Source organism: Sturnus vulgaris, chromosome 7, assembly GCF_052056855.1.
Source record: "Sturnus vulgaris isolate bStuVul1 chromosome 7, bStuVul1.hap1, whole genome shotgun sequence".
NCBI lineage: Eukaryota > Metazoa > Chordata > Aves > Passeriformes > Sturnidae > Sturnus > Sturnus vulgaris.
The window spans coordinates 41,629,487-41,651,695 of record NC_142249.1 but is presented as its reverse complement, the minus strand read 5'-3'; the positions used below and the strand labels follow the sequence as shown (position 1 = coordinate 41,651,695).

Sequence of the window (22,209 nt, the reverse complement as noted above, 5' to 3'; positions counted from 1 at the left end):
AGCAACTTACTTTGCAAATATTGAAGTCAATAGTGCTGCATGTCTCTGCCCATAAGCATTTAGCCTGAAGTGGATGTTGGCAATTTTGATTGGGGAAATAAATTCTTTCAGGTAAAATGATCTGCAGGAGAGAGAGCAAAAGGACCCTACTATGAAGTACTTGGCCAGTAGTAAGGGGTTTTGATACTCATGTTACTCTGCCTCAGCAGAGAAATGCTGATTTTTCAGTTTATTTACCTGAGCTGTTTGTCACTGCACAGATCGGAGAGGTGAAGTTTCATTACTCACCACATAAAGCAGTCATGTACAGCTTTGGTGTGCTGCCTAAAGCATTAATAATGATGAGCTTTAGTGCCATTGGACATCTGTTCTAGGAATTCTTGGGACAAGCATGGGAACTTGGTTTAAATAAGAAAGATCATGTTGACTTCTTACCATATTAAATATAATATACCATTACTTTTTTGTTTTCCTTCCACCCTCTTCATTTCCTCTGTCACTTGTTATATCTTTAAACCAGCAGCTGTTGTGAATTTAAACCGTATTTACATAGTACTTGTTGGAGCACCTTATTCTTGACAGGCAGCCCTTGGCACTACCTCAACAATGCCACAGTGCCAGCTTATATCTGTAAACCTGATTTTATTTAATGATTTCATTTATTTAGACTTTTGTTCTGTTTCCATTTAGACTTTTTACCGGTTGGAAATTATTAGACTGGTTTGTCTGGGTGAGAAGAATCAGCAAGAGAATAATCCTTCTGTGGCCATGGGATGGTACAGTTGAAATCTCTTGCTTTTCCTGCCGTCCTCAGTCCCATTTCCCAATCACACAAATATCAAACTTCAGAGATGTTCATCTGATGCTGGGGATAGATTTATTTTAATGATAGAAATTTGGGAATGACTGAATTAAACATGAGTTTATATTGTAATGGTTCTATGTATTTTCAGAATGTGTTTTTGTCCATAGCAGAGGCAGATGTGGGAAAGCCTGGGGGCAGACACAGAATTTTAATTGTGATAAAGAGACAATAGTCACAGAAAATTTTCCTGAGTGATGCTCTCAGTATTTTTGAACTCTTCCTATTTCCTGGCAATTTCTCCTTTATAATCTACGTTCTAGGGGCAGGTTATTAGCAGATTGCAAAGTTTGAAAAGTCACTTGGCAGGAACAAAAATCACCGTGTCCCCAAGCAGACTGTGTTCTAATCCAGCTAACAGCTATTAGCATGATTATACACCATAGTCCACACCTAAAACAAGCAGTTAGCATGCAGACATACGGAATACCTTCCTCATGTGTCATATTTTAAATGAGGTTGTTAAAATCTATTGCTCATGACTGCAGTATTTTCCCTTCTCTGTCTTATTTCTAGTATTGCTTGTTTTCAAATGTCCGAATTACCAAATTGTGGGTACTGATATAAGCTGATTCTGGTTTTATATCTGGCATCTGAACGGTAAAATACTACTGCTGTTTTCTTAAGCTCAGTGACAGGCAATACCTTCTTCAGTTGAGCCAATATAGCTGGTTTTAGATGCTTCAGGAGCCCAAGGGAGACAACAAATATTCTGGGGCAGGTATATAGCTTATTTTTTATCAATACCTGCTTTAATTTCCCCCACCCTTGGTTTTATTTTCTGTTTACAGTAGTTCAGCACAAAGTTAATAATGTTAGAGCAATCATTTGTGTTAAGTGTCTAAAGCAAGGAGAGGTGAAGGCACCCATATTTTCAATAGGGTTTGTGTTGGTATAATTGTTCATATAGTGTGTATAATTGTGCATATAGTATGTATTTGAAAAAATCTGGAGGATAAGTCTGGCTTCATGTGCGTAAAGCTTGCCTGTTTCTTGTAGGAAACCTGACAAATTCAAGTCCTGGTTCTGATCTGCATACCAGTTGTTTCTCAGACTGCAGGAGAAAAAGAAGTCTCCAGGCTGGAAGGTGGAAGGTAAAGGGCAACATTATCAAGCAGAGGAACCTTACTGGCTAATTTTAATTACAGATGTATTTTTTTTCACAGAAGGACTAAAAAGATATACCTTTGTCATCACATGTTTTATCCACCTAAGTGCCCAAGTTTAAAAAAGTGTTGCTGGGCAGAGGAATAAGTGAGTGAATTCTAAAGAACTAGGTTGCAGCACACTGAGACAGAGGCCTTTGGAATTTCTTCCTGATGGAGATCAGTTGCTTCTGAGAGTGTGATTGCTTTTTGCCAATGAATGGGCAGATAGTTCATTTCTCAGTCTTTCTGACTGTGAGAGCTAGCTGGAAATCAGTACATTACATATCCTGCTACTTGTCTTACTCTTCCACCTGGAATTCCTAGAATGTTGAACAGACCTGAAGGTGATGTTTCATACAATAGAATGGTATGTATATTTGCTGATATCTGGGGTGCCCTGAAGCAGTAAGGAGATACCATTGGCCTGCTCTAGGACTAGCACTGGCCAGTGACCCAGTTGACCCTGAGAGGCTGATCCAGCCCTTTGGAAGTCTGAAGGAATGCTGCAGCTGCGGTCTCCCAAAGGGCTGCCTGCTGTGCTTCATACAGCATTATCAACTTCTACTGGCATGACAATGAGTGTACTATGACTGCACACTAAATCTTCAGTGACATGGCTCATACTAACAAGACAACAGTTATCCCTTGTCTGTGGAATGTAGGGTTGTTTTTTTTAAATAGAGTGAAATTGAAAAAGAAAATGGAGTAATTAATCACTTTGAGGCAAGCTCCACAGGGGAATGTGAAGACAAGTATCAGAACAGGAATACTTACTGGAATTTTAAAAGGAGAATGCAGGAGTTTCTTTAGACATACCATTACACATACCTGCCCATTCCATTCTTGAGCTTATGGCATCCTGAGCTTTTAGTACTCTTGCTATGTTCAATGTGTTTCTTTCTGTCCCAGCCATATGAAAAGTCCCTTCAAACTCCTACACATTATTTAAAGTTACGGGGAGTGCTGCCACAAAATGAGGGCAGGCAAGTTCATGTGGACAGCTGACGCGTTGCTTGTGGCCCTTCCAAACACAGCCCAGGACTCAGCACAGCAGTGTTCCCTGGGCAGGTGTGCTAGTAAATGGCAAAAATAGAAAGTACTTGCTCCTGTGGTTAGTCTACAAAGCTGGAGTAAAAGGATGCGATGGGTGTGGCAGCAGAATAACCAGCAAGGCCAGGACAGCTGCCTGTCCAACCACACACAGGCACCATCCTGCCAGGGGGGCAAACATGGTCAGCCTTCCTTTTTGCCTGTGATCTAATTATCAACTCTACTCTGAACTAAAATGCCATAAACCAAGCCAAATAAATACTACACATTTTTTGATGGCATAAAAACCTTAATAAGGGCAAAAAGAAAACTCTGTGCTTTTGGAAAATGCATGCATTTTAAACTAGTGAATGCCCTGTAAGTTACATGCATCTCAGTACAAAATATTTAGAATCTCTAATAAAGTAGTCATGTCTTTAGATAACAGCACTCAAAAATATCACTTGCTAAATGTGAGCAAATGAAGAACGTTGCTGCTGGTTTCTGCCTTGCAGAAACCCCTACCTTACGGCCACAAAGGGATCCCTGCACTCTGTGATGGGAAATCACCAACTTTCCACCACATCTCGGTGACAGCTTTCCCCTAGTGCCTGCTGTTTTTGGCAGCTACAGGAATCCACTTGTAGCTACAAAGTCATGTTTGCCTGGTTTTTCAAAAAATTGATTTATGTTTATGTTACCTTTTGTGAGTGTTAGTCCTTGATACAGTAACTCAAACGAAGAATGCATGCTTGAGTATTGTCCTTGGCTGAGATGGATTCTCTTCAGTCTGTTTACTCTGATAGAAAAAGTCATTAGCCTTTTCCCAGTGTTCTCAATCCTTCTTTGGGATATTGGAAACCCTGAAAACCCAAGGAAAATGCAGTGATGCAGAGCAATAATGGTGGTTATAGACAGGTTAGAGGTAACAGACTGTACAGCACAGGAAAGTTTGTGATTTAATTACTTAAAATAATCAAACATTTTTATTGGAAAGAAATTCAGGTAGAATGAAATCAGAATGGAGACCATCATTTCTAGGACAGCAAGGTGACCTCAATTTACTTGAGAGAGCAAGGGGAGGGGTAGAGGAGTGATGGAAATAAAAGAGGCCAGAGTTCTGAAGTACCTTGGATTGCCAATACCAACACTAAAAACACAAGTCTGAGGAACCTTGGTAGAAAGGTGGATTTAGCACTTTGGGCTGCCAGCCTGACACATTCAGGACATTTTCACTGGAGAGAGCTGGGAAAATGGCCCAAATGTTTTGATATGTTTAACCTGCTTAAGAATATGCAATTAGACTTCATTTTCATGGTATTTGTTTCTGACTATTACACACAGAAAATAATAATAAAAAAATGAACAGGGAACAGCTTTCCATGGATGAGACTTCCATATTTATTGTTATTCCATGTGCATAGAAAATGGCAGTGAAGTTCCTTATGAAATAGGCAGGGAATGGGAGAGATGTGGATATACTGGACTGGACTTTGTGCTTCAAAATTACACTATTCATTTTTTCAAGTTTGGGCTCTTTTCTTCTTAGATTTCATAACACCTTCTTGGTTTGGGGAGGTTTTTTTGTGCATGATGTTTCAAATTCCTTTTCCAATGACACACTGCATTACAAATGGATGGCACTTGAGACCAACGTGGCATTTCCATATTTACACCAACGAAGAAATTTACATGACGCAGTAGCATACAATCCTGACATTCAGTAATAGCAATAAAACAAGGGCAGCCATTGGATTTTTTTTCTGTACAAACTATCAGAACAAGACTTTTATTCACATTAAAAAATCAGCTTTAATTTTCTCTGACCTACACGCTTTCCAAATTCATCGTACTCAATTCTCAAACCTTTCATCACGTCGCCCACACCCTCACCAGACTACAGGAGCTACAAGTAATGATACCTAACACCTAAGCAGAGCAAAACCATCCCTGCCAGCTTTTTCTCCTGACAATTCCTCACTCAAAAAAAAAAGAAAATATTAAAAAAAAAAATCCATTGTCCTTTTTCCTTCTTTTTCACTTTCACATTTCTTAACCAAAACAACACAGGGCCATTCCAGTCCTTCTCAAGCCAGACAAGAAGCACACTGGGTTTTTCTCTCTGGTGCTACACCCAGGAGTCAGGAGAGCCTGGGTACTGTTCTGCTCGGTAAGAAGATCGTCTGGTAGAATAAAAGTCTACGTAATTGGTGGTTGATTTCAGTCCATACTGTGCTGTGTAATCTGAAGTAGCAGGAAAGTGAACTCGATCATCAAAGTAAGGGTCCTCATAGCTGTGTGGGGACTGCAGGTACAACCGGTAGGCATCGTAGTTTTTCCTGGTGGTATCTTCTTGGCTGTAGTACAATTGCTGATGCTGCTGGTAAAGATAGCAAAATAAACTTTCAAAAATATAAATAGCACAGAGAATACTTTTCCCAAGTGCAGCTCTACCCACGACAGTAATGCGGGTTTCAAACCTCCAGGAAATGTACCCAGGGAAATGGAAGAAATGCCCCTGAGTCTGCTGTGTGTCTCCTACATCACTCAAAGGGAGCAACTCCACAAGCGCACAACTTTAGAGCTCAAGTACAGTAAGTACAGAACATGGCCATGCCTAGCAAAACCAGCCCATACCCAACTCAAGTCAGAGCAGAGGCCTCAGATGCCCTGTGAGAAGGTGAACCAGCCAGGCTCCTGCGGCCTGAGGCCCTGCCAGCTCAGGGCGTGTGCCCAGAGCCCCGGGCTGCCTCAGCCCGCCCTGCTGAGCCTGGGCACAGCATTGCCCAGACACAGCTCTGGGCTCACCTGCAGCCGCCGGTTCTGTTCTCTCGCTGGGGAGGAATAGGAGCTGATGTAAATTGGTGAAGCTTTGCTGGAACCTGGGAGAAAAAAGTTGAATGCTTAAACTTCAGTCTTTATTCATTCAGCCGTAAGTCCATTGTTTTCTATCTTGCCTTTTATGGAGCACCCATACTATTAAATCTGCAGATTTCAGTATCTACTAATGATAGTGTAATAACAGAATGAAGGTAAGTGTTGTCCCTCAGCAGCAGGTACAGCAAAGCCAGGAGGCTTATGTTGCTGTTTCTCATTTTACAGACTCAAAATCTTTAAAGCAAGGAATTTCCTTCTCTTTAGTCACTGTCATCTATTGGTTTACTACGTGTGACATAGTAGGAAGGAAAAGAGAGATCAGAGAAAAGATGAAATCTTGGTGTAATATAGTAATAATATAAAACTGCACATTAAAATTTATAACATCATCATCATAATATAAGGTACATGATAATACAATTTTCTATACTAGTATTTTAAACAAAAATAAGAATTCCAGCTGCCTCTCACCTCTCAATATAGAAAGGGATCTGTGTTTACTCTGGTACTGGGCAGTTTTATGGAAAACAGCAGAGCCAGGTGACAGCCTGCCCTGTGCCACAGCCAGGGAATACAAGGAATGGAAATGGAAAGCACCAGTTTGCAGTTGTCTGTGTACCACTGCGAACTCTTCCCACAAGGAATAGCTCCCTGTTGCAGAAGATCTCAGCTGGTCTCTTACCAGTGTAGATGTCTTTATGTGCAATGACATCGCCCTGGCTGCTGTAATACTGCATAGAAGGGTGTGTCCTGTCATAGTCGGAGCGAGGCTCTCTGATTCCCAGCAGAGCTGGGGACGAGGACGTGCTGCCAACTGACGGGAAAAGAGAGAGATGTTCTCAAGATTGCCAACAAAAGCCTTTCACACACCCAGCCTTCCTCACCACTGCCTGCTCCAAGGGCTCCCGCAGGGGCTGGGTAAGGATCAGCCAGAGGTCTGGCAAACACCCCAGAGCTGCCAGCAAGGTACCAGAGACTGCAAGGGGCTGTCACTGCTCTGGTGCTCACAGGCACACACAGGACTTTTGTGACGATCACAGCCCAGATACGGGACCTTACCAGGCCTAGGACACGATGATACTCTGCTAATGCTGGTGGCTTATCTCGGTTATACTTAAACACAATACTTAAGGCCACCCTGCCACTTGTCCAGCCTACCTGGCCTCAGCGACCCCTGTAAACATAGGTGAGTGCTGGGCATGGTGTGCCACGGGGGGATCCCACCCAGGTATCACTTTGTGTTGCTCAATAAGCAGCTGAATCTCAACTGCAGCTGTGAGAACTTTGTTCTGCTAAATCCTCCCTGGTCTACGTATCACTTGGGCTTTGTTGGCTCAGAAAGACTCCAGCAATGGGAGAAAAATACTTTAAAACAATTTCTAAAAATTTTGCTTCAAAATATTAGTTCAATGATAATCTTCTTCCACTGATGTGTCCATTACCCTATAGCTCAGAATTCTGTGTTATTATGGATAGTTTAATTACTGGTATCTTCCTGGTGTATTCATAGCTAAATATGCCATGTTGCTAAAATTCTGACATGGGTCAACATAATAATGTGTGTTTTAATAATGAAGTGACTGAAACAAGAACAACTATTTCAGACCAAGTGCATCTGTTCCAACAGGCATCTGCTGTGCCCAGCATGGTGCTGCACAGCCCCTCTGGGGATGTGGGCCTTGCCCCAGCTTCCACTGACTCCCTTGGGCTTGGCTGTGCTCTAGAGCAGGAAAACAGACACTTCCTATGAGGGACTTGTACTAAACCCTCTTTGAAATACAGCATCCTCTGAATATTAAATTAGAGCTGCTCATCTATTTCCTACTTGTCATTCAAAGAACTGGAATAACACAGTTGTTCTGCTGGTGTATCCTGGGAGAGAAAGTGCTGAGATAGAAATTAGACAGTTGGTGTCAGAATATTCTTTTACACTGGGTAGAATCCAGTCATGCCCTGAGCCTAAGCTGTACTGGCTTCCTTGGTAGGTGAGAGGAACTCTGGCACAAACGCCACAACAGGTTTACTCCTTGTAGGAAAATAAATCCCTGGTGGAGTCCTTGTTTTTCAAGTCAACTATGTCATAAAGGAATGTGTGGAGGTTACTTTTATGTAAAGAAGCAATTAAACGAGAGCATTGTAGGAACTGGTCACTAATTTTAGCAGTCACATTAGGTAGGTATTTCTCAGTATTAACAAAGATCTGCCCTAGATAGCCTCTAAAAGAGTAAATTGGGCAAAATAAAATGCCAAATGAAGACAAAATAGAAGGCTTCAGGTAGGTTTTGTATTAGCCATCCTGAAGATCTAAATCCTAGCACTGAAGACATTGAAGGAACAAAGCTGAGAAATAAACGAGGAGGAATCAGACAAGTGAGGCTTTTGGGTTTGGTTGCTCATTCTTATGGAACATGGCATAGTTGGGAATGAAAAGGAGCTCCTCCCTGTGGATGTCTTCCTGTTTGTGCTGCCAGGCCCCCGCGTTCCCCGAGGCCACCCCACAGTCCCCACACAGCACAGGAGGAGTGGCTTTGAACAGGGCAGTGCTTGGTAACAACGTCCAGTTCTATTCATTGAGGATTTCACTTTGCAGGAACAGCTCAGGGAACACTCTGAGCACTTTACTCAAACACCAAGGAGCAACAGCCTGACCTCTGTGCTTTAAATGGGATTAGTACCAAACTGAGAGGTTGTTTGAGTTAGAAACAAGGGACAGCAGGTCCCCTTCAGCCTCCCTGACTGACCTGACTGCATGACAGGGGACATCTGCTGATTGGCTGTGGATAGAGAAGGATGGGATTTGAATCTCTCTCGTTCCAGTGTTGATACTGGCGTAATAAAGTGACTTTGATTCCATCCATCCTATGGAGTGGCAAAAAGAAAAACACATCAGAATAAATTGCAAGTTATAAATAAATGAGGAGTTTTTGTGGCATCGTTTTCCAGTGTAAGCTAATTTTACAATGTACCTTTTTGTAAATGCTCCGGAGGTCTCGGTACTGCCACAGCGTGTTCAGTACCTGGGCTGCCGCCTTGACAACCTTCAGTGAGGACCTGAGCACGTGAAGAATATGGCAGTGTTAGAAAGCCACTGAATTCCACTACAAAAGAACAGTGTTCCTGAGCTTTGTTACAGCCTGAACCTGAACCTGTATGCTGGACAAACCAGACCCCACCTCACCAGTGTGAGCACAGCCAAGCAGCAGCCTCACCATGAGATGGGGCTCCTGCTACCCCATCCCCCAGCCACGGGAGCCTCCTGCAGTTGACCCAGCACACGCTCACAGGGTTCACTTCCACTGGACAGCCACGGTGCCAGCACAGAACTCGTCTGATGGCCTCCCTGGAGCTCTGGCTCAGTGGGCAGGACCAGCTCCCCTCAGACAGCACCTGCTTGAAAATGCTGTTTGAGGGCATCCCCCCAGCCATGTTCTCCTTCACTGACCAAAGGGCTGCACTAGGTACAATTCACAGCTGCTGGGATACATCCTGGCAAAGGTGCCCACACAGTCTGACTTGGAAAAGCTCCCAATATTTTATTAATCTTGTAGGTGTTGAAGAGGTGACTGGCTAACTCATTTAACCTGGACAGGTCCCATCACCATGGTCACTGTGAGCAGCTGTCCCAGGCTCCACAACACTGCCCAGGACAGCGGTACTGGTGCCTCCTCCCTCCCAGGGAGACTCCATTTGACAGCTCCGCAGACCCAGACTGCAAAGGCAGGTCTTTTTTTTCACTCAAAAAACCATTTCCCGCATTCTTAAGCATTTTAAACGGACACAAACAGCTCAGGTACGGTCTCTGCTGCCTACTTGCCTGTCACCTCTTCCCTTTGTTATGTTGACCAGCTTCTCTATCCCCCCGGTGTCGGCGAGGGCCTTGGCATTCTCCATGTTCTTGCTGGTGACCTCGTGCAGGGCACAGCAGATGGCGGCCACCGTCTCGTCCGACAGGATGCTGGGCCCGTTGCCTCCCGGCAGCCGATTGACCAGGTCTCGCATGGCATATTTACCTGCAAACACACACCCACAGAACCGGCTCAAAGCCACACTTCTGTCCTGCAGGTTGGAAATTGCAGGATTCAACATAAAGCTGCAGCTGAAGGCAGTGAGAAGCAGCTGCAGTATCAAAACCTGCCAAGAATTCACATTTTACACAAGAGTCAAGGGAGACCACATAACAATTTTTGAATTTTTTTTCCTTTTAGCTTAACCGTGTGAGAAGCTGAGTTTTTCACTAAAGAGGAACAATTTTAAATAATAATTATTTGGAGAAAGCAGAATTGTTCAAGGAAAAATGTTAGGCTACTTATTATGATTGACAGAGCAGTGCATATTGCTGGGCTTCATCTATGGGAGAATTAATGGAATCCTTACAGTAACTGGGAATTCTTTCTTCTGGATGTTCTGTTCACTTTGTTTGCTACCTGTCAGCACACAGCTCTGTCAGGCTCCAACTGCTGACTGATGCCAGAGATAAGCTGCACACAAGGGACAGTAACTAAGATAAGGTCGAGGTTTCTTCCTGTTTGGACTGTAGTGTTAATTGAATGATTAATTGATTTTATAGCAGACATGTATTTGTACATAACAGTGAATAATGAAGGAGCTTCGCACAAAGTCATTCACTATCTATTTGTGTAATGTGCCTGAGAGGAAAAAAAGAAACAAAAAGGAATTCTGCAGGCAAAAGGAACCCCACTAGAAAACTATGCCCACAATGCTGTCTGCAGCAATACCCCACCATTGCCAACCCTTCAGCAAGCCCAGCCACATGCAGTGTGTTCCAATAGATATTGCAATTTGCTGGAGTCCTCATCTGCCATTTCCTCCAGTGAGACCTGTGAGCCTGTTCCTTTCCTGTACCAGCAGAGAAGCTCCTAAAGAGGATTTCTAACGTGGGGTAGTGCACAACTCACTTCACATCTCACAGTTTCATCCAGTGGTCTGTTTCAGAGTCTGTCTGAGGCCAGACATTCTTTCAGGGGTACAGCCTTGACAGGGAGAGCGAGCAGGTGGAGGACCATTCCTGAACTGAAAAATTTTGCCAGGAATGGAAGAAACATCCTGACAAGAGAATATCACCTGAGTCTGACCTGCAGAGGGCTGGTGCTATGGAATAGGATTCTCTCTTTACATGCTTCTCATGTGTAACACTTGCACTGTAGGAAAACACACTCTGAATTTCCCAGATGGCTTCAGAAACAGATAACAAAGTTCTGTTCACCTGTATTTCTCTTTTTGAGAATAATGATCCTCCTATCTCTATAAACAGTTGTTATATCCTTGACTCCACAATTTTACACACAGAAAATGCTTTTGTAACAAAAATGAGACTTTTTTATATCATGCCACTTGTTAACAGGGCTCACTGAAGCCACAGCAGCCTGAGGCTGAAGCATGTTCCACACTAACAGACTGAGAAACCTCAGGGCAGGAAAGGCAGGAGAGCTGATTGTTATTTTGTTGGGGTTTTTTTAATGCTATATCAGAAAGGCACAGATGAATGCTTAAAGGGTTAAATATTAGAATTGACAAGACAGTAAGTTTTTCTAGCTAGCACCCTTGTTGATGACTTAGTTCAGCAAAGACACAGATGCTGCTCTATATCTCTCTCTATATCCTGGAAATACTTTACCAGGAGAAGGTTTCTTCCCTCTCTTCCTGTCCAAGATTGTTAAAAAAGCACTGCTGTCGTGGCAGCAGAGCTGTTCCATCCCCTGGGAACACATGGGAGACCTGTACCCCAAGCAGGTGAGCACTGAGCTCCAAGGAAGCAGAGCTGTGTTTCCAACCCATTTGGCATGGAGGGTTTTCTGCCTGGTTTGGCTGACTCCATCCATGAAAAGTGGCCAGCAACAAACTAATATGGCAATATTGCTCTGGAAAGCTGCTGTGAGGAGGACTCAACTATGTGACACACGGGATGTGACACAGGAACACCAAGTGTGCTGTTGCCATTCGTGGGATCTCTCCTGGCTCTGCGCGCCCCCAGGGCGGTCTGTACGTACCAATGAGCTCCTTGTTCCGCACGTCTAAGGCCATGTTCCTCAAGGCCGTTGCCACAGACGACACCACTCTGTCGTTGTCCATCCTCAGCAGCTCCACCAGGATGGGCAGCCCCTTCTCCTTCCTGACAGCAGCACGGATGTAGGCTGCAAACTGGCACAGAACCTCAGTAACCACCAGCCCACCACGGCCCCGAGAGCCCCGCGCTGGACTGGGACCCTCGAGCATTTTGGTCGTTTCCAATGAAAGATGAGATGCTTGATGTGTGATCTGTGATTGTAAAAGAGCTGCCTCTTTGCCATTTTTCACTCATTCCTCTTACAAAGAGAGGAAGTATCTGAATAGATGATTATTGAAAAGGGAGCAGGGGGTTTGGGTTTTTTTTGTTGTATTTTTTTTTAAACACTGATTTCGTAATGGTCAAACTGAAAAAGGCTTAGCTGGCTTGCTGCAAGCAAAGGAAGCAATTAATGTTTTCAAATTTCTACACGACACAATACTGTGTTCTCATGTGCTGCTTTTGTAGCACGTTATATTTGCAATGGCCAGAATGTATGGAAATAAATAACGGAATATGAAAATAAAGTAAATTTATTTGTCCTGGTCTTATTTCAACAGCACCTTCCCACCAGAATTCACAGCTAGAAGATGCCAGAAGATTGTTTGGATCTGATATGCACTGGAAGAAGCTTTTTCTGTTTATTTAAAATAAAGGCCAGCTTCCATATGGCTCCTGTTGCCCCTGCTCTTTGCCAAGGCTTTTCACTGTGGAAACGTGACTGCAGCACATGAGCACTAAGGCACAGACAAGAGGGGAATGCTCAGATGCACACGAGAAAATGGCATGTCCCTCCCAAACACATTCCAGGGTCTTACTAGAAGAAACAGCTGGACTACAAAGAGAGGAGGGGCAGGAATTCCCATACCTTCCAATTGCCTGCAGAAAGGTTCTGGAGTGATCCTGCAGAGCCCTCCAGAGTGGCTGGGTTGGAGCTCTCTGCCAGGAGTGTCAGGTATGGCTTCACCACCGACGGGTGCCAGAGCATCTCCACCCCTTTAGGAGACTTGGAAAATCCCGGGATAGGGCCAACTCCATCCCACTGAGAAAGGAGTGCAGATTGGTAACCAGACAAAACCTCTGTATTTTCATTCAATGGAGCATTGTTTTTGTCAAGCTCCCCCACTATGAACCAAACCCCATCTGAAGTATTGGCAGTACATGGAAAATACAAACCTGATCCTCCTGGGAAGTTTTTTTTTTCTTCTTCTTTTTTTTCCCCCAGCAGCTTGGCTCTGAGTCTTTGCTGGGTGACTCTTTTCCCAACAAGTCATCCAGCTCATTGATTCCCAGCAGCCGTGCCTGAGGCACCTCCAGTTCCAAGCGGTAGGAGAGGTTCCTCAAGGTGCACACACAATTCTCCACCGTCTGAACCAAACCACAGAGACACTATGTCACCAGCTCTTCCTCACACAGACACAGACCAAACCAGCTCACTAGAGGAGGAAAGGCACTGGGAGCACAAGTGCTAAACTCTAATGCTGGGCCTTGGGCTGTATTTTGGCTGCTTCTCTGCAAAAATGCAATCTCTCTCAAATCTGACAATATTTATAAGAGTGATCTCTGCTATAGTGACTTATTCTTTAGTATTCTGAAAATGAAAAGCCTAAGAGCTTATTACTGTTTTATTAAGAAACAGGTACTGCAGCACTGCTGGAAACAAGAGGTGACCCTGTGTTACACAGCTGAGTTTGGCTGTGCCTCAGTAACCTGGGGCTGGCAGTGATGCCAGCTAAGCTGAGGACATCACCTCACTCAGCTGAGCTATGCAAACCCCAGGATCAGACACACAGGTTAGCACTGAAGTATCTGTGGCTGAGACATGCACACACCTTGCTGTCATAATCGGAGGTGTTCACACAGGTGTGGATCACATAGAGCAGCGAATCCACCAGTCCTTCGCAGGACCTCATCTGCTTCCGCGCCTCTTCCCCAGCGGAGCTCAGGTTCCTGAAGGTTGCAATGACAAAGGAACACGGTGTATGCAAGCACAGACAGACAATCACTCATTAGACAGTTTGCAGAAGGTTCTTATGCAGCTGACTGGTAAATGGTTAGCAACTCTTAGTGACTAACTTGGTAATTTTCATGTTTTTCTATTAGAAAAAAAGGACAATTGGAAAAGCTGCCTACATGATGGAACTCTGTAATTTATGGACTAAAACAATTCCTTTGACTTTAAAATTATAATACAAGAAAGACCTGCTGGATAACATGATTACTCTTTAAAAGGGAGTGTTCTAGAAGAGCAGATACCTCAGGCATCCTGTTGTATTGCGCAGAACGAGGGAAGTCTGAAATTTAATTTTGTGATCGTCATCATAGGAGGAGCTGTTCCATCCTGAGTGGGGCACTATCACAGTGTTTGTCAGCGTGGACAGAGCATCTCTAATGATTGTCATCTTCACAGCATCACACGAAGATAAGTTCCAGAGAACCCCTTAGAAGACATTTCCAGAGCAGCAAAGTCAGCAGAGACTTGGCAAACAAACATGAAGCAACACTGACAACTTAGAAGACATCACTTTAAATATGTGATGTGATGTGATTCTAGAGCAGGAAGAACGTGGAGAGCCAGCATCCAAAAAGGAGGAAAGCAAGGTGAACAAAGTGAACAGTAGAGGAGGGCATGGTTTTAGTTTGGTTTTTTATCCAGTGATAAGGATGGCCTGCCCTGACATTCCTGCAACCTCTCACCATACACTGGGGATGCCAGGCCCTGAGGAGCTGAGCTGAACACACAAGAGGGGATGTAAAAATCCTACAGAAACTTTCTTCCTGGAAACAACAGCAACAAGTCCAGAGCATGTCCCATCCATCCATCAGCTGCATGGAACCTCTATCCATCTTTTATCCTCAGGCAGAAATCTCTAGTTCCTTGCCCAGCAAAGTCTCCATACACATGACATTCAGGTACTGAAGTATGAAATTTGACATAAATTACCAGCAGAACTGTGTATACAAATAACATGCTGAACACAGCATTGAATCTTCTTTTTCATGAAACACAGCTTAAACACTTTTTCTGAAAAAGTCATCCTTGATTATAATTCAGATAAAATTTAAAATTCCATACACATTTAGTTTGGATCCATCTTATAAATTCCATCTCATAAAATCTTATTTAAAACCGTTGTCAAGAAAATATAAAAAAAGCCTGTAATAAAACAAATGTTCAGAATCAATAAAGAAGTACCTGCTGTGTGTGCTGGAGACTTGTATGAGAGAAAATCCACCCTCCATGGAGCTTTAGAGCAACTACCTCAGTATTCACCTCTCCCAACGACTCTACACTCTGTGCTGTTTCAATTGATCAAAATAAGTGTCCAGAAAACCACTCTGCATTATAGGTCTGTGCTAGTTTCCCTTCTAGGCTTACCTGTCACCAGCTCCTTGACCTCAGCATCGACAGATTTCCTCAGCAGCCGCAGGAGGGCAGGGATCCCTCCCACGTTCTTCATGGCTATTTTGTTCTCATCAGTGGACTTCCCGTAAACGAGGTTCCTCAGCGCACCACAGGCATTCTTCTGAACCTCCAGGACTCTGTGATCCAGGAGATCCACCAGGTGCTTGATACCTCCCAGCCTACAGACCTGGGAAGTGGAATGTCAGGACCATCAGCACCCACTGTCTCACCCACCTCACTCCACAGATGTAAAAGGCTTTTGTTTTTATGAGAACAGTACTTCCCATTTGACTTCCAGAAGAAACAGCTGCTGAACACCTTGCTGACTTGATTGCTACTGGGACTGAACCTCCCCCCACCCTACTGCAATGGCTGGGGGTCATTTTCAGACACTTGCTGTGCTCAGAGAATTTTTACTGCATCAGTTTTGTTTCCAGTTTTAAATTGGAAATAAGAGCTGATTATCAGTGTGATTGTCACCAGATCATCAAAACCACCACCCAGTTTTCATCTCCCAGCAACAGTGAATTTTGTTGGGCTATCTTCTTACAAAAGGTGCGCCAACATTTTATTAACACGAATAAAATCTATACTGAAAATAACATCTAGCACACACACACAGGATGCAAATGAAAAGGCAAATTCCCTCAAATTAACAGCTCACAGCTGCTTTGCAAAAACAGCAGGTCTTTGAATGCAAAGTTTCAAGAAATTTAAATAATGATCTGAATGTTGACTCAGATGTATTTTGCCCCCACATCACTGTGACACAAACAGCTTCCTCCATGTTTGTCTGGGGATGGGCTCCTTTCCTTTGCCTGACAGCTCACTCATTCCCTATGATGCCTTAGAACGTCGTGATAAAAACCAGTGAAAGTGCTCCAGAGCTCCTGGTTGTTCTAGTCTCCAGTCACCAACAGGTTACACAAAACCAGGCTCTGACAAACCTACTTTAGAATTCTGCTGGATGACACAACTTCAAGGTAAAAGATTTCCATAGGATTTCCATGCAGCTCTTGTGACAGAAAGAATCTGAGTGTGCATAATTACACATACATAATTACATAGTTACACTTCAATATTAGCATCCACCTGGTACGCAGGGAACACCAGAGGATCACAAATACTGTGTCATGATGAAAACAAAGGCAAGAGGCCTAGTTTTCCTGGTACCATTGCCATTGTGGACGAGCAGACAAGCAGCACCCACCTCTGTTTTCACCTTGTTATCCCCAAAGCAGAGGTGCTGCAGATAGGCAGCTGCATTGGCCTGCACGGACGGGAACTGGTGCTGCAGCATGTGAATGACCTCGGGCAGCTCCGGGTCTCGCCACGCAAACTCCCTTCAGGGACAGCACAGGAGAGAAGCATTACTCACAGAGCACGGGCATTCACTAACTACATCCAGATCTTAACAGCCTTCCAACAACTCAGGTCTGCTCTGGAGTAAGAGGGCTAGAAGGAAAACCAGGTACAATGGGATAACAGTGGGTCACATCACATTTTAGTCTTCCAACTGGAAAAGGACACTATATCCAATGTGCTTCAGTTGGCTTATGGATCACACAAATCCAAATAATCACTAAAGTAACACTAATTCAAACACTTCAACCTACAAAAAGTCTCCCAAAAGTTAAATATATAATGCAAAAGATACCCCCTCAACAGTGCTTCTTATGGCCATCATTTGCACACAATATTTTTCTCTCAGTGTTTAATGTTCTCCCTAGGCAGAAGCCAACTATACCTCAACAAAACCTACACATCCTGAAGTGTCATTGTCAGGATCAGATACAGGATGTTTGCTTGATTTGAGTTACTCAGGGATTGTAAATTTAAAATCATGAAATAATATCTCCCTCATTAAACCACAATGATTTCGTGCAGACCAATCCTGGAAAAGCCATGAAACATGCCCAGCTGAGGTTTCCTTGGTGCCCAGCATGGCCCCAGGACAGCCCTCAAGGCACAGCTGAGCCCAGCTCCTCCAGGATGAGCTGGGTCCTCAGTGAGACAGCAATCTGAGGAGGGACTGGAATTCCTACCAATCCCAAATCCACAGCAAACGTAAACATAAATCCTTCCAAGCTGTGCACGGCCTGGGCTTTGACACTCCCAGGTTAAATACAAGGTTTTAGTGCACAGTGTGCAGAGTAAATGACAATGATGATACTATGCTTGTCACAGGCCCACACTGTGCACAGACATCTACAACATCAAACCAGTAATTACTGCAGAAATGAGCATGTTCCCTTTCAAAATGGCACATTTATAAAGAGTTTTAACACTTTGTTTTGAAATTTTAGCAGGCTGTTCATAAAAATTCATTCGAATAAATTAGGTCTGTGCTTCTGAATTTTCAAGCCCCAATTCCCATTCATATAAAGAGAAATCTCACTGCAATGTTACAGGTTACTAAAAACTGTTCACAATAATCCAGTCAAATCCCATCAAAGTTGCGTTTCCTGCAATAACTTCTCCATAAAAACAAACACGACAGAAAAATGCAATAGCGAGATGTGTACCGGCTGCTTTTCGTTAGTGCCAGAAGCAGCCCGCGCTGAGCGCTCTGGCCAAGGGGGCAGAGGTGTGAATGTGTAAAGGAGCGGGGCCGCCCCGCCCTGCCCTGGCACTCGCCTGGGGTCCTTGTGGATGCTGTCGATGGAGGGCGAGCGCGTGGTGCCGCCGTCGGGCGCGGGCTGCAGGCGGCCGTAGCCGGGCTCGGGCAGCCGGAACGGCGCCGCCCGCAGCGGCTCGGCCAGCGCGGCCGCCGGCGGCAGCCCGAACGCCGTCCTTTGGTACGTGAGGGTGCTGCGCTGGCTGCAGGACCGCTGCAGGTTACCCATGCCTACGACAAAACAGGGTCAAAAACAACCAGGTAACAAGAGCCTGCTGAAGAGAACGGGCGACGCTTACTTAACAGGGCGAGCAAAAAAAACATCGGTCTTGAAAATGCGTACTGTGCTCCACTTTGGAAGCTGATGTCAGATTTCATGGGGCAACTCCTCGGTGCCCCATGGAAACAGAGGTTAGTTACAGAATGAAAAGTGTGGTGGGATCAGACTTGTGCCTCAGCTTCCCTCAACAAGTATTTAAAGTAGGAAATGCATCCCATGCCAACAAGCAGAAATCTGGGTGCAAAGTGTTTTCAAAGTTCGTAATATCGATTAAACAACTGTACCAAAAAGGAAAAACAAGTAAACAAAAATTAAAAAATTCATATTGTTTATGTGCTATTCTCCTTTTCCTAACTACACGTGCACTTTCCCTGACAGAAATGAACAAATGGATCATTGCAAAGATGAAGCTGAGCAGTTCAGGAACAAGAACATGCATCTTCCTATCTGAACAGAGCTGTTGTGGTGGCTCTTGTTCTTCCAGGGTAAGTGGTGCTAAGTAGACAAGTCAACAAAGAATTCCAGTTTCTAGTTATATTTCTTCATTGGCACATCCTGACAAACTCCATTTATTCTAGGTTGTGAAAAGCAGAACTGCAAAAACTGGTGCCTCCTTCAGCACTCTGTTCTCTTGGTATTGCAGTTGCATTAGCAAACATTAAAAAGGCATTTTCAAGTGTGTGAAAACACGACACACGAATTGGATAGCTCTCTATAAATACTTCCAGAGAGTTACTTAACTAAATCACTCTAATATTTTAAGAGTTTTTGGAAACCAGTATACAAATTATTAATCAACCTTAACATACCGCATTGCAACATGCATTACATTTCTCTCTACAGAAAATGAATCCTAATACTAATCTAATGTATATGTTCTTCATAATACATGAGTGGCACTTCTATGAGATACTAAAGGAATATTTTGGTTCCAACAGACAATCCTCAGCTGTAGCATTTACCATGATGCTCTGTTGAGAAGTTGGGTAAAACAGTATTTTTACCGTGAAAGATGTGGTAGGTTAATTTTAGTGGCAAGCTCTTGTTTTACTGTATTGATGAATGAAAAAACTCCACGAACCAACTTAATTCATAAGAGAGTGATGCACAGAGAATGCAAGAGAGGCATCAATAAATTCTGTGTGTCATGAATACACTTATCTGGGATGTACCCATGCATGTGCTATCAAACAGAAACACCCTGACCCCAGGCTGACAGTGATGTACAGCCCCAAGCATTCCCTGCAATCATCACAAGAGCCTTTTAATTGCTGCGGGTTATTCTGAGTCCTTCAGACGCGGCTGCTGTCCCCAGGAAGGGAGACCCCGCTGCCGGTGACCCACCGGAGGCGCTGCGGAACAGCGCGGCCTGGGAGCCGTGCTGCAGCTCCAGGGTGCCGTGCGTGGGGCTGCGGTACACGGGGCTGTAGAAGGTCCTGCCCTCGTAGATGGGGGTGATGTGCATGTCCGGGGACACGGCCGAGCGCAGCTCCTGGCCCAGCTGGCTGTGCTGGCTCGCGTACGAGCTCCGCAGGCCTGCAAGCAAGCACAGGGACACGGCCACGGGGGCCACCCTCAGCAAAGCAACGCAGCCGCCAGGATGGAACCTTCCCTCCTCTGCACTGCAAACGGCGCTGCTTAAACCTACCCGTTACAATGACCCACCCCTTACGTGTTTTCCATTATTAAATGGCCCACACTGAAAGGCTCACAGACAAAGCAGCATTTCCTTGACCAAAAGTTTTGACCATACACTGGCAACTTGAAATTTTGAGACTTAATTTTTTGGGTATAATTTACAGTCTAAAGCACAGAGAATAAAAGCCGAGTCAGCACGTGTGGTGCATAGATTCAGCAATGACAGGTTAAGCACAGACCTGACAGAAATCCCGTCGTGACAGAGGGCACAGCCTAAAGGGGTCATAATCCTGAAACTGAAACAATCTGTAGCAGTAAGAGCAAATATCTGCTTGATAGTGGCAGCAAAAATGTAGGCACATGGAGAAAAATCTTTATAAAGTTTAAATAGCCCATGATGTGAGTATATATAAATAGCTAGCTGCAGCTGGATGAGTTTTTCTCACCTTGCTATGTATTTAATATTTCATATAAAATGTATACAACTTTGTTGACTGCGGCATTACTACAGCAGGCACTAAAGCTCAAAGCAGCAGAATATGTGAAATGAGCTATGCAAGGAAGATGAAATGATGGAGATTACAGAACAACTTCAAAAGTACAATGCCGTAGTGATGTGTAACTAAATGTATCCTTCATCTGTGTATTCTCCCCCCGCAAATGCCAGACCTTCTCTGCCACAGTGCCTGCCAGGAAAGCTTTGGGCCATCACTAAGAGAACACATCTACAGGTGGTGACAACAGAAGGATTTGAGCAGGCAAAGAGGGCAGCAGGGCCTTTCCCATCAAACTCATTCCCAACCCCTTATCAAACTGGTGTATTATTAAGTCCTGCAAACAGAGGTGAGGGAGTAGACACATTTTATATTTTGCTGAAGAATGAGAGCATTTTGGAGTTTCCTGCACTATAATGGTTCAAAAGAAAAACCAGAAATTGCCACCTGTTCCATGGCACATGGTCTAATTGGAAAATTACCTTGTCTGTGCTCATTCAGATGAAGGTCAGAACAAAATCAGTAACACACAAAACTTAAAATGTAAAGTAACTGTATGTTAACAAGAGCTGCCTCTCAGATGAATAGATTCTATCTTTTAGGACACTATTTAAGCTAGTATTAAAATGATTAGACTATATTTAACCTGAAATATGAGGTAGTCTTGAAATACTAGTGGAAAAAAGCCCTAATATTCAGTGGCAATAAGTTATATACTTTATGAAAGAACCTGACATAAAATTAATTCCAGGCTAGTATGTTTTACTTTATGTTTAGCCTGTACAGCATTTGAATATACTTTATCTCTGAAAACGTTGACATGCCTCTGAAAGACTTAGTATTTCATTTAGCAACTAAATCATAGAGTTTAATTGAATGCATGGGCATCAATCAGTAATCATACAGCCAGTATTCACGAGGAACTTGTGATTGACACAGAGTGTTTGACATCGGTATTTACAAGTGACCTGACACTAGCACTGCAATTGTGCCCCAGTGCTACAACGTCTCATGCATAACACCGGGGCTGCATTCTGGGTTTTCTGCAGCCGAGGTCTGTGCTGTGCCCGTTCCTCACCTGTGAGGCTGTCTGGCCGTGGGGGGACCATCCTCTCATAGATCTCGTACTGCTGGCCATACTGGTCCATGTCATGAATGGTCCTCTGCAGCGTCGTGCCCAGGTGCTGCGGAACCGCCGTCATGGCAGAGCGCTTGGGGGAAGAGGATCCCAGCTGGCTTTGGGCTGGAGAGCCCACCCTGGCCTGCACATCGGCGAGGGCGAGAGGAGAGCCCACCCTGGCGGCGCCGCCGGGGTTGGGGTGGCGGGAGCTGAGCGAGCCCACGCGCCGCACGGCCGAGGGGGACGCGGGCCGGGCCGCGTACGGGGAGCCCGCGCGCTGCACGGGCAGCGTGCTGCACGAGTAGTGGGCAGGCAGGGCCCTGTGCTCGGCCACGCCGGGAGAGCCGTACCCGCTGCCCAGGGACGTCCGCAGAGACCCCCGCGACGGGGACGTGCCCGTGCCCACCACGTAGGAGGGAGACTGAGCTCTGGAGGGCACCGAGCTCACCCGGCGCATCACACGGCTCGTAGCGCTGCTCGCTGAAGGCTGCGGGAAACCAAAAACATTGGGCAGTTTTATCATTTAGGTCACACGCTGGATACTGTTCTCCTGTAAGGTGGAGAAGTCAGCAGGAAATGCACACAACTTAATACAGGCAGCTGGAGTGTAGCTTTTACCCTAAACCTGATCCCTTCAAGTTTTCCTGTAACTTTTTTCTAACCAGTACTTCTTA

General features: G+C 44.6%; 1 protein-coding gene across 3 annotated transcripts in view; it reads right to left on the bottom strand.

Moving 5' to 3' along the window:
- Positions 1–4,416: 4,416 nt before the first annotated feature.
- PKP4 (plakophilin 4) overlaps positions 4,417–22,209 on the bottom strand; it is a 36,742-nt gene continuing 18,949 nt past the window's right edge. For 2 of the 3 annotated variants that reach the window (XM_088168476.1, XM_014890655.2), the window contains exons 6-21: positions 21,494–22,022; positions 19,628–19,819; positions 18,024–18,234; positions 16,597–16,729; positions 15,360–15,573; positions 14,237–14,420; positions 13,813–13,930; positions 13,157–13,348; positions 12,849–13,022; positions 11,925–12,075; positions 9,731–9,926; positions 8,883–8,967; positions 8,658–8,775; positions 6,599–6,730; positions 5,848–5,921; positions 4,417–5,416 (exon numbers count right to left, since the gene is read on the bottom strand). In XM_088168476.1, the coding sequence (XP_088024602.1) occupies positions 5,168–5,416; positions 5,848–5,921; positions 6,599–6,730; positions 8,658–8,775; positions 8,883–8,967; positions 9,731–9,926; positions 11,925–12,075; positions 12,849–13,022; positions 13,157–13,348; positions 13,813–13,930; positions 14,237–14,420; positions 15,360–15,573; positions 16,597–16,729; positions 18,024–18,234; positions 19,628–19,819; positions 21,494–22,022 (2,952 nt within the window). In that variant the 3' untranslated portion in view covers positions 4,417–5,167. Of the gene's footprint in view, positions 5,420–5,847; positions 5,922–6,598; positions 6,731–8,657; positions 8,776–8,882; positions 8,968–9,730; positions 9,927–11,924; positions 12,076–12,848; positions 13,023–13,156; positions 13,349–13,812; positions 13,931–14,236; positions 14,421–15,359; positions 15,574–16,596; positions 16,730–18,019; positions 18,235–19,627; positions 19,820–21,493; positions 22,023–22,209 lie in introns of all 3 variants that reach the window. The other variant, XM_088168477.1, reaches the window with a different exon arrangement.